Source organism: Etheostoma cragini, chromosome 12, assembly GCF_013103735.1.
Source record: "Etheostoma cragini isolate CJK2018 chromosome 12, CSU_Ecrag_1.0, whole genome shotgun sequence".
Classification (NCBI taxonomy): domain Eukaryota; kingdom Metazoa; phylum Chordata; class Actinopteri; order Perciformes; family Percidae; genus Etheostoma; species Etheostoma cragini.
The window spans coordinates 8,655,640-8,667,639 of NC_048418.1; the positions used below are offsets into that span (position 1 = coordinate 8,655,640).

General features: G+C 37.4%; 2 protein-coding genes across 2 annotated transcripts in view; both read left to right on the forward strand.

The window, feature by feature from the left end:
• Positions 1-2: 2 nt before the first annotated feature.
• On the forward strand, positions 3-8,713 carry LOC117954709 (coagulation factor XIII B chain-like). Its single transcript, XM_034888667.1, has 10 exons — positions 3-8; positions 2,919-3,110; positions 3,761-3,940; positions 4,028-4,219; positions 5,738-5,809; positions 5,970-6,026; positions 7,837-7,998; positions 8,098-8,259; positions 8,437-8,462; positions 8,583-8,713. Exons 2-10 carry the CDS (start codon positions 3,011-3,013, stop codon positions 8,595-8,597), a joined length of 966 nt encoding a protein of 321 aa, XP_034744558.1. The 5' UTR covers positions 3-8; positions 2,919-3,010; the 3' UTR covers positions 8,598-8,713.
• An 863-nt stretch (positions 8,714-9,576) lies between these two features.
• The window catches only part of LOC117954707 (complement factor H-like), a 9,913-nt gene continuing 7,489 nt past the window's right edge, over positions 9,577-12,000 (forward strand). Inside the window, exons 1-2 of the mRNA XM_034888664.1 lie at positions 9,577-9,743; positions 9,829-10,020. Of these exons, the coding sequence (XP_034744555.1) occupies positions 9,686-9,743; positions 9,829-10,020 (250 nt within the window). The 5' untranslated portion in view covers positions 9,577-9,685. The remainder of the gene's footprint in view (positions 9,744-9,828; positions 10,021-12,000) is intronic.

Here is a 12,000-nt window from a genome sequence, read left to right on the forward strand (position 1 = left end):
TGCTGCTGGTGTGATCGCAGGTTGTCTCCTGTTTAGGTTTTATTTTAATGAATGGGAATGATAATGTTTAAGGGTGACTTGAGAAAGAGCAGTCCCTTTAGGAGAAAGGAAACAAGGCTGGGTTACCAACGTGGCAAGCAACTGTGCCTGGGACCTAGAGTCTAGGCTAGGGGACCCAAACAATTCTAGTTTTTCTGTGTCATCTTTGTTTTAGTAATTTTATTGTATGTAAATTTGATGGGGAATTGGCACCAGTAAAGTACATTACTTTACATTGCCAGGTGGTCAGAAATACAACTCCGTATGAATGCTAATGTTGCTCCATATCTACTCGATGTATAAAGAGGGAACTGGTACCAGATAATCCGATTTAACTAAACGTTACATGAATTTTCAAGAGCCGATTTTTATATGCGGCATCTAATTAATAATAGGAGGGTTGCCCACTACTTTAAGTACCACAGAATGTATTTGCAACTCAATTCACAGCCAGTGCATATTCTGCTGCTGAAAGATTAGTGAAGGATAACAGCGTTTTAGAGCCTATAAAAACAAAATAACTTGTCAGTTAAGTTTGGTTCACAGCTTTTTGCTGCAAGGTCAGGATGAACTTTAGATACATTAAGTCTTGCTGTATTGCAGCATGTACTCTATCATGTCTTGGTCATGAAATGCAGGCTGGCTGCAAGGCTTTTGTAGCAAAACCTGATTGGGTAGCCTGGCTACGTTCTTAGTAATTTTTCCAGCTGTCTTGGCAGATGAAGTCTGTAGGAGATGTTTCTTAAATGAAGACTAATGAGTGCTTTATCAGCACTGCTCAGTCCACACAATGGGTGATTAAGTAGCTTCTTCCAAGGCTGAAACAGGCAGAAATGTCTGGAGGCAATGTGCACAATAAAAGGAACAAAATAAAATGAAAGATTTAAGATAATCTTAAATCTCAATATCTCGAAAATGACAAGCATATGATGGACTGAACTAGACAAATGCATTAGTTATGTCAAGGTCTTTATTCCCTACTGAAAAAAGTGTATTTATTATAGCCTTCAGCTGACGTGTTTTCAATTTGCTGCATTGTTATGAGAAGAAAATCTAGAACGAAGGAAGCCATAGTGCGACTAGACGGATGATGAACGAAAGAAAAAACAATAGAAAGGACAATATTGGTAAAGCAGATACTGGAGAAGCAAATCAATACTGACCTCTGGAGCCCTATGGGACTCACACACCGACAAGGACAAATTGTATCCAGAACTCAGTCCTCTTTTATAAGATCCAACTGTTTGGCCCTGCCGGCTTCACTTTTTGAAGTCACCCTCAGCAGAGATGCAGTACTCTTTTTAGGTCAGGAATTTGTTCTGCCAGATATTGATGATGTCCTGGAACACAAATTGACTCATTTGTTGAGCGATCCTGGCAGTGCCACAGGAAATGTCAAAGCTTAGAATTGAAGCCATAGTATTGCACAAAAGCACGACTTACTCAGTAGAACATGCTGAGAATGTCAAAACTGAAACCTAAAACTGAGCATTTTATAGTCACAAGTCAGAGAAAGATTTCTTGGCCTCGGCTGTTAAGTATAATATATGTGGTCCTTTAGCAGTGCTGCTGTGTTACTGTATCTGTCTGCAGCTTTACAAATTATAAACCGTTAAAATATGACTCCGGTTATAGTAAAGGTGTGTCACAAGCAGGCAGATCACAGTGTGAGAACCCTTCAAAAACAACTACGTAACATTTATTATGTAAAACAAACGTTGCTTTTACGTTTGTGACTGTGTCTTTAGCAATGAAGATAAATTAGTCAATGTGACAATTGCATGTTTCTTGATAACAAGTAAGAGATTTATGAACATGTATAATGATTTGTGAGTATGGTGTTCACACATGTATGACAATACATTTGTGAACAAATACAAAAATAAATTCTGAATTGATACAACCCAACTTCAATAATAATCAGTATTTTATACACACACACATACTTACTCTCTTTCTCTTACACACAAACACTCTAACTTCGAGTTCATAGATCTTTCCTGAGTCACTGTATGTCCATGTCTCCCTGCTGACTTACTTTGGCCTGACTCTGCGGTGATCCGAGGTTATCATTAAGAAATAGCAGTCTGGGAAATTCTTTTGAAATGTGGACTTTAAACAAATTAATCAATGTTGCGGGGGCTATTCTGTGTAAACAAACATGGAATAGACACAGCAGAATGCAGCATCATTTCCTGGAACGTTACAATATATAAAATATACAAAATGAAAGCCTTTATGCACCAAATGTATAGTATTGTCTTTAATCAGGAAAGCAAAAATTGTCCCAATGCTGTCTTTGTAATCAGATTAAAGTGTTGTTGATATCCCAATATGGAGATAATATCATAATTAGGACTACTAATATACTTTCTTAAAATCAAGGGAAACATAATTAGGTACTGGTAATATTACTTTGTGTGTCGTACATCTGACTTACTATGACATAATCATAACAAACTCAGTCATATTTTAATCACTTTTGGAAAGTGGAGGAAGTATTCTTATATCTCACATGTATATCTCTCAGATCAATTCGTACATGTGTTTGTAATGTATATGCTTGGTGCTTATTATTGTGTGTTTGCTTCAGAGCAACAGCGCGATGTCAGGGTTAAAGTTCACTCCATGATTCTTTACTTTTCGGGGGAATTGCATTACACAATTTTTAACTGGCTCAGATGGGAACTTGGCAACTCGCTCTGCTTCAATATTTTAATTCTTGACAAAATGTGTGTGAGATATCTTGGATTTGTTCTTTTGGTTTGGTTCCCAGAAGGACTGCATGGTAAGAACATTCAATTATATATCCTGTGTTTTGTTAATTTCTTTTTTTAAAGCGTGTACTTATAGTGCTCTCTAACTTATCACTGTTTCAGCACAAAGTGCAGGTCATTCGTGTGATGCTCCGATTCTTGATGATGGTTATTTGGTCCCGAAACACACCACGTATTCTCATGAAGCCAACCTCATGTATGGCTGTGATAACGGGCGTAAACCGGCAGTGGAAGGTTGGTGGGCAACAATCATATGTCAAAATGGCACATGGTCGCATACACCACAGTGTATAGGTAAGTGTTCTACAACATCCCTCCTGGTGTATTTGAATGAGATGCTGAAAGCCTGCAGGAGTGTTTTTAGCGTTAACCGTATCTCACCTTTCATGCTTTATTTTCATTTTAATACTTCATAGAAAACTATATGTTTTTTGTATTTGTTCAGTGTTTAAATACTACAAAAGTCATCTTTCTGTCACTGTATGACATTGTAGTGAAAATTACATTTCAATTATTATATTTCTGATACTTTTCATTGTTCATAGTTTTATTTAAGATTGAAAAACAAATTGAACTTTTACATCATATTTTTGTATCAAGCATCCAATTAATCCTATCATACTTGATAAAGTGAAAATTCCACTTGTGTGTTTACTGAAAAACCAACATTACACTGTAGTTTCCATTACAACAGTAAAGTCCTGAAGTTCACCTGTACATAACTGGAGGTCAGAGGAGTTCCATGTTAACATTTACAGGGATCTTTCACTGAGCTGTAACCATAGAATATATGTAAAGATGGAAGACATGACAGACGAAATAAGTCCCTAAAGATAATGTTCATGCATATACTCATTTTGTAATTTGAACTGTCATTCTCAAAATGAAAAGAATTTCAGAGACACCATGGTGAAAAATGTGTTTTGTTTCTTTTTACCCCTCAGATGAACAAGCCTGCATTCCACTAGATATACCTAATGGAAAATATAAAAAAAGCCCAAAAGGTTTGTATGATAACAAACAATCAATCTACATAAAGTGTGACAAAGGGTATGAATCCAAAAACCGGGATGCTACAGCCATATGTTCAAATGGAACATGGACCTCTGTGCCGGTCTGTGAGAGTGAGTAGATTGTTTTGTACGAGCAAGTTGTTAAACTAAGTGACCAGAATATCAATGTTTTTCTGACAAATGTGCTTATTTTCACAGGAAGTATCGAGACATGTGGGGAGCCCCCTAAAATCCCCCATGCAGTCATCATCCATCAGGAATACCAAGAGTTGTTTGCTGCAGATTCAGAAGTGCAGTATGAATGTGAAGATGGATATTCTGTAGAGGGAGGAGGAACCAAAGATAGCATCACTTGCATGTCTGGAAACTGGACTGAAGGCCCAAAGTGCCGTAAGTGATGGACAATGTGCAGAGATATGAAGTGATTCAAATACTTTTAATAAATGCAAAAGTGAAATTTCCGCATTAGCTAAACCCCCGAGCAGACATGGTCAGAGTTTAGAACCCATAATTAGGCATGGCAGGCCTGTCAAGTTTTGGATATCTCCACTCACCAGAACAACGTGCATTGGGATGTAGTAAGACTGATACTTGATAGGCTAAATTACAATTTACACTCTGTGTCCACACTTTTTTTGTTAGTTATCATATGCAGTCCTGAACTACACACACACACACATGCTCAGAATCTGTACATGCACTAATGGAGAGATGTCAGAGTGAGTGGGCTGCCAGCTGAACTGGGTACGGTGCCTTGCTCAAGAGCACCTGGCAGTGCCCAGGAGGTGAAGTGGCATCTCTCCAGCCACCAATCCACACTCCGTACTGTTTTTGGTCCATACTTGAACCAGTTCCCAACCCAACTCCCTACGGACTGGGCTACTGCCACCCCAAATTGGAGGGTGTCTGGTATCTGTTGTTAACCAATTATCCAATAAAAACCAAAAATGTAAATCAAAAGTGTACAATTAAGTATCCTGTAGTGGGCAGTTGCCATAATGTCCTTCCTGTCAGTCAGAGGAACCAGACCAGAGATGGGACATGGAGGTACATTAAGGTTATTAATACAGCTTATTAACCTGTACTATATATGAATCTGTGATGTAGTTGGTTTGTTCACCACTTGTCCCTTACAGGTCATTAGTTATAGTAAGTAGACACACAGTTATATGTTAGTTTCAGTTCCATTTTTATTAGGCATCAAGTTTAAAAATGGTTTAAAGGTTTCCCTGTGTTGATACTTAGAATTGTTTGTTCGTTTGTTCAGTTCCACCATGCAAGACAATTGTCTGGGGAGGGGCTAGCCTAAGCATTTCCTGATTTATAGGAAAAGGGTGGTCAAGGATGACATCACCGGGCCAAACCAAATTACAGGGTTTTCTTGTGTATAGGAATGTTTACTTTGGTTGTTTGTGGTTATTATATAAAAAAGGTATGAATAACCCTGACCTGTTTTATTGTCAGTAGGATAGGAGGGAAATGGTAACCAAGTTCCATAGGTTAAGAGATTGCTAGGTATTAATGTTATGGAGTAGATCAACCTGCTTTAGGATGAGATGGACTGAAGCAGTGGGGTGTGAATGGACAACCCTATATAAACAGTGGGATTTTTGCTCTTGAGGAAACAGGGAGGTTAGGCTGTGCTGCAAGGAACACATGCCTGTTTTCAGTGTTGCTGCTAGTTGAATGTGTAATGGTCTTTTAAGTTTTGATTATTTGATTATCTGTGTACTGCAGACCACTGGAAATAAATAATCACCTCTAGAAACATACAATGTCTGAGTCTTCCTACCTACCACTTTCCTAGCCACTTGGGCCAACCTACCACTGAATCAGTAAATATGTTGATAAAATATCTCCATAGAACATCTATATGTGTATCTAACTTGTTGTTTTGTTTCCACTTAGAAAGAGGAACCCATTTAGGTACTAGAGATGGTGGAGTTACGCCCGGCAGTGGGATACAACCTGCAGGTCGAGGTAGGACATTTAGATTTACTTTACAATTTGCATTTTCTAATAAAAAAAAAGTTCTACTGTGTATTAGAGAGTAATGGATGCCAAAGAACATCCAAAAGTGAAACTTACGGGTGTGTCTTCTCTACAGTATGAATCCCTTTACCTGCTCTGTATCTTACAGGATTGTCTCCCATCTCTGGCTCGAATGAGAAAGGCAGTATATCTTCGTTCACAACAGGTAAATCATTCACATTCATTGCATCACATGTATTAGACTAGGTCTATGTCTTAAGTTGGTGTAACATTTTAAATATTTATTATCTAGCTGACTAGTTACTGGAATGAAAAAATGAATTTATAGCCACTGGGCATTTAAAAGCAATCTGCATCAATTCAGTACAGCCTTACTGAGTGGTTTTGGGATAGCTAGGGTATATGTAACAACCTTCGCTCACCTTTGAGGGTACCCTCTTTGAAGCCCTTAGGGTATTCAGATCTTTTTATTGAGATTTTTTTTTTAAAGGGAAATACAAATACCCAAAGAACATAGAATAACACATGTAATAGAAACATACATAAACAACATTGTATAAGTGGTCATACAAACACCAACTGTATTAAAATGCATAACACAAGATAAAAAATATATAAATAAATGGTGATAACCAAAAAGACCTACTGTTGCTTGGATAGAAATTCATGTTCAAAGGAGGAGGCTGCCAGACTTTAAAATACTTTTTAATGAAGCCAGGAGAAGAGATCTAAAGCAAGAGAAACTTAAGTACCCTAACAGCACTGTAACATTAGTTTCTGTTCTGACAATGAAGAAAAGGAAAACTCATCATCCTGAGCACATGACAGTAAAGTTTTCCAAATGCTACCTCAAATATTGCAGTTGCTGGATTTGGTTATAAGTCTTTTTTTGGGGAAGCCCCCTATGTATATATGAATTGACTATTTTTTATTTCGCACTTTTCTAGTCTTAACAACTACTCAAAGCAGTTTAACATAGTACAAAAACAATACACAGTCATACACTGTGGCCAAAGATGCCATACAAGGTGCCACCTGTCTGTATTCACTAGGCTGAGATCTGAGGAGCGGTTAACCATAGTCCTCCTAAATCCACCAGAGTTTGAAATTCCAACACAAAGAAAGCGGAAGGTAACGGACATCGACAAACATCTGGCGGCATTTCCTGTAGTACCGGAGCAATCGCGGAAGTGAAACGTTGAGGATATAAACTGTGCAGTGCCTTTTAATGCACATTACCTGCTTGAAAACCTTCTAAAGGCTGGTGACCCACCGCAAATGGCTGGTGCCGGAGTTTGCTATTGCCAACAACTGTAATTGGCAGTGTCTGTGGCTGGGACCCCATGAGGGATCGTGTCTTTATCACTGCACTAATGACTGGCAATGATTGGTTGGAGTGCATGCACTGGAGAGGGTGGGATGCAGTCAAATAGTTTGTTTATTCTGTGAGCCGCACCCTAGGACCTTTTCCTGTGAAACTCATTGCTGAGGTAAAAGAAGCAGCCGATAACGTCATGGTGACAGAGACCACAACAGGGATAAAACTAGGATTCAATTAAAGCTAAGATTTTAGATAAACAAAATAAAAGGCTGATTGCACAATGTGTATTTTATTTTTAGTTATTAGTTGCTGCTGTGTGACGCATGGCCATGCGTCACTTTGTAACACATGTTATAATACTTGCCTAGATGTTAGCCGGGCTTGCCCTCATACTCTGCTTCCGACTGGTTAGTCTTACCGAGCTACTGCGCATGTGCAACTCCCAACAAAGAGGAAAAAATACAGAAGTGAGATGCCTTACTCTGTTGCTAAAACAGAGAGCTCAACACACAGGGTGAACAGAGGAGCTGCAGCAATATGTAGTACAACTAAATGATGATGTTTTTTGAAAATTAAACCATGTAAACCTATTCTGATATAACCTCCAAACACAAATATGGACCTGAAAATGAGAATAATATTAGCACTTTAAGATACTGTGACATTGTTAAATAATACCTTTTTTAAATTTCAGTCAACCACTGTGGAGCGTACCCAATCGTACCAAACGGTGATGTTGTGAAAGACGATCCAATGTTTTTGAAATACCAATGCAATTCCTTTTATAAACGAGTGGGTCCAGACATCGTGAGGTGTCACAGTGAAGGCAGCTGGTCACAACTACCCATCTGCCAAGGTACAAACAAGTCAGTAATACCATTGTCATTCTAAAAGTCTGTCAAATATGTACTCAAATAATTCACCATACATTTTTCTTTCTGTTTATTTTGTGCAGAGGCATACTGTACCATGGATCTTGCTCAAAATCCTGTGGACGGTGTTAAACTATCTGGAGTTGAATATGTAACTGAAGGAGAAACCAAGTACATTCGGTGTATTTGGCGTGCTTACAGCAGTCGTGTTAAGTGCATCAGTGGAGAATTGATTTATACCCAGTGTAAGTAGACAAGTCAGATCTTTACATTTTAATCTGCCACAATGCTTTGAGTTTCAGCATTTTTAGAGTCTAAAGTGATTTAGATCAAAATCTGAATCGGACTTCACTAATAAAAGTCTGTTTGAATGAATTCATTATTCATTAATTATTCAATGCTGTCATTGGACTACTTTGTAGGTTGTCATTATGATGACCATCAACGGGTGAGTGCTATTCTTTGATTTATTAATCAAACATTAAATATAATATCATTATCATTTTTGTTATCGTTTTGTATTGTCAATGTTGATAGCACTTTTGCTCTCTGTCTGTGTTGAAACCAGGGAGTTTGCTCGTAAAGCAAATGACGAATCGCTGCTCGACTGACAAGCAAAGCCAAGTTGGACACTTCTAAATTCCTTCACCAGAAAACAATAGCCAAAACATTACTGCGTTTTCATTTGGATCAATCAGAACTCTGGATGTATTAATAACATGATCTGTACTTTTAAATAAAGTTAATATATCAACAGTAGTGTGAATAAAATGTTCCCCAGAGAAATCTTAACAAAGATATTTGTATAACTTTATCTACAAAGCGTAGAACTAAACATGGATACGTCAGTAAGCATTAGTTCTTATATTCATATACATGAGACACCATTACTGCAAAGTATGCAGAAACATGGACAGACAGACACTCAAAGACCGTTGTGTGCTTCAAAGCTTTACAATGATGTCATAACTAAAAGATTTTCAAAAAAGACAATACAACTGTCCAGGAATCGTTGGAGTTTGTCTGGCACGTTAGTACCTGAAGCCATGTTTTTGTGAAACGCTACCGGTCGGCCTCATCAATACTGATCTGGCGGCACAATTCACGATTGTTTGTTAAAGAATCAAGGGGCGGATTTGGATAAAAATTAAGCCCTGGCAACTGCGCCACTTACTGGCCCAATTTCATTCAAGGACATTATTTGCTTTATAATTGCATAAACCAGGCTCATGTTAGATTATAGCAGCACAGGCTTTCATAGCTAAACAACACACACACTGGAGGGTATCTGGTTGTTTTACTCTAAAGAGACAAATAAATCATTGTCACAAGCCTTTCCCAGAATAATTAACATGTTAAATACAATTAATCCAAAAATCTGCATATCCTTGAAGTACATAATGGAAATTATTTAATTTGTTCATTGGCATAATATGATAACAAGTAGCAACATTGAACATTAAACTGACTAAATAATGTTTGCTTCATTTCTTAATTAATTGCAACAAAAAAAAATCAAAATCCGAGGACTTTTTTTTGGGGCTCCAGTGCAAGTGCATGATGCCAGAGTGTTTACTCAACAAACATTTCGGGGCAATGCCCTCAACAATATAAAACTGGCTCGGATCTGGACCGTCAGCTTTGTCGTTGGAGGATTTCATTTCTGACAAAATGTCCATCAGATATCTTGGATTGGTTCTTCTGATTTGGTTTCCTGCACCACTTTATGGTGAGGATATTGAATAATTTCACATACAACAATTTGAATTGGTTAAAAACTAACACTCTAGAGTAATTCTATCATTGTATTTTAGGCCAAAGTGCAACACAGTCCTGTAGTGCTCCCAGGCTGGATGGTGGTTTCTTTGCCCCAAAGCAAGAGACTTATTCTCATGGAACAAAGCTGACCTATACCTGCAATGATGGACGTAAACCAACAGTGAAAGGTTGGTGGGTAACAAGCACATGTCAAAATGGTGGATGGTCTCATGAACCACAATGTATAGGTAAGTGCTCCTCTATTCTTTTCTTTTCTACCCATGGTTGCTACAGCTCTTAGCTGCTGGCATGGCTCTAGTCAGCTTTTCAATTGATCAAATCACTATAGTCTTAAAACCTTTGAAAGAATAATGACACGTAATATACCACTTCATATTTCACTGTTGAAGTCTAAGTTAAAGAAATTTTGTAAAAGTTGTCAGAAAAATAAAAATATCTACAGCTTTAGCATTTGCAAGTAATATTTCAATTAAGTGGTCTCACATACGGGCGGTAAAATGTATTTAAGATGACAATGACTTAAGGTCAATGTCACAAATTGTTCAAGAGTAGAGGATGCAGAAGAATGACGGAACACATTTCTGTATGTGTATATCATCAAGTGTTATATTGTGATAATACAACCTTGGTTACCAACTAAATAAAAGTGATAAACAAACCGCATTCATATTGTGGAGCAATTCGCTCTCAAACTGTAAAAGAAACGGACAGGATTTATAGTATTAGTATAGTATATATAGTATATAAGCTTAGGTGTGCCTTATAGAGCGGGATTTCCCAAAGTGAATAAATGCACATTACAAAAGGTTGATATGAGAACAAATAACTATCCTGAGTAAGATGTGACAATGGACATAAACTCAAAGGCGGAGATGCTACAGCCATATGCACAAATGGAACATGGTTGCAGAAACTATCGAGGCATGTGGGGAGCCCCCTAAAATCAGAAGTGTTTTTAGCGCTAACTAAGGTGTGTCACCTTTCATGCCTTATTTTAATTTCAATACCTTATAGAAAACTTTTTTTTTTTAATATTTGCTCAATGTTTTAATACAACAAAAGTCATCTTTCTGTCTGTCACTGTATGACATTGTAGTGAAAGTTACATTTCAATTATATTTCTGATTCTGTTCATAGTTTATAGTTTTAATTAAGATTGAAAAATAAATGAAACTATTATATCAGATTTTTGTAACAAGCACCCAATTAATCTTATCATACTTGATAAAATGAAAATCCCACTTGTGTGTTTACTGAAAAACCAACATTACACTGTAGTTTCCATTACAACAGTAAAGTCCTGAAGTTCCCCTGTACATAACTGGAGGTCAGAGGAGTTCCATGTTAACATTTACAGGGATCTTTCGCTGAGCTGTAACCATAGAATATATGTAAAGATGGAAGACATGACAGCCGAAATAATTCCCTAAAGATAATTTTCATGCAAATAATCATTTTGTCATTTGAATTGTCATCCTCAAAATTAAAAGAATTTCAGAGACACCATGGTGAAAAATAATTTTTTTTGTGTTTCTTTTTACCACTCAGATGAAAAGACCTGCATTCCAATAGATATACCTAATGCAAAATACAAAAAAAGCCCAAAAGGTTGGTATGATAACAATCTATCAATCTATATAACATGTGACAAAGGGTATGAATCCAAAAACCGGGATGCTACAGCCATATGTTCTAATGGAACATGGACCTCTGTGCCGGTCTGTGAGAGTGAGTAGAATGTTTTGTACGAGCAAGTTGTTAAACTAAGTGACCAAAATATCAATGTTTTTATGACAAATGTGCTTATTTTCACAGAAAGTATTGAGACATGTGGGGAGCCCCCTAAAATCCCCCATGCAGTCATCATCCATCAGGAATACCAGGAGTTGTTTGCTGCAGATTCAGAAGTGCAGTATGAATGTGAAGATGGATATTCTGTAGAGGGAGGAGGAACCAAAGATAGCATCACTTGCATGTCTGGAAACTGGACTGAAGGCTCAACGTGCCGTAAGTGATGGACAATGTGCTGAGATATGAAGTGATTAAAATACTTTTTATTGAATTGGCATTAAAACAACTTATCAATATGGTTGTATCAACAAAGGATCACATGACACTTGAAAGAAGGCTGCCAGGAAACAACTAATTATATAAAAGTACTTTCCAGGAGACAGCGTTGCAGTGCTGACATGTGATTGTTCAGACCG

Excerpts from the sequence above, each read along its gene's own strand:
- LOC117954709 (XM_034888667.1), top strand. The coding sequence starts at position 3,011 with ATGTATGGCTGTGATAACGGGCGTAAACCGGCAGTGGAAGGTTGGTGG. Across the intron at positions 3,941-4,027 it reads CTCTGTGCCGGTCTGTGAGA|GAAGTATCGAGACATGTGGG; the intron begins GTGAGTAGATTG and ends TTATTTTCACAG. Across the intron at positions 4,220-5,737 it reads GACTGAAGGCCCAAAGTGCC|AAAGAGGAACCCATTTAGGT; the intron begins GTAAGTGATGGA and ends GTTTCCACTTAG.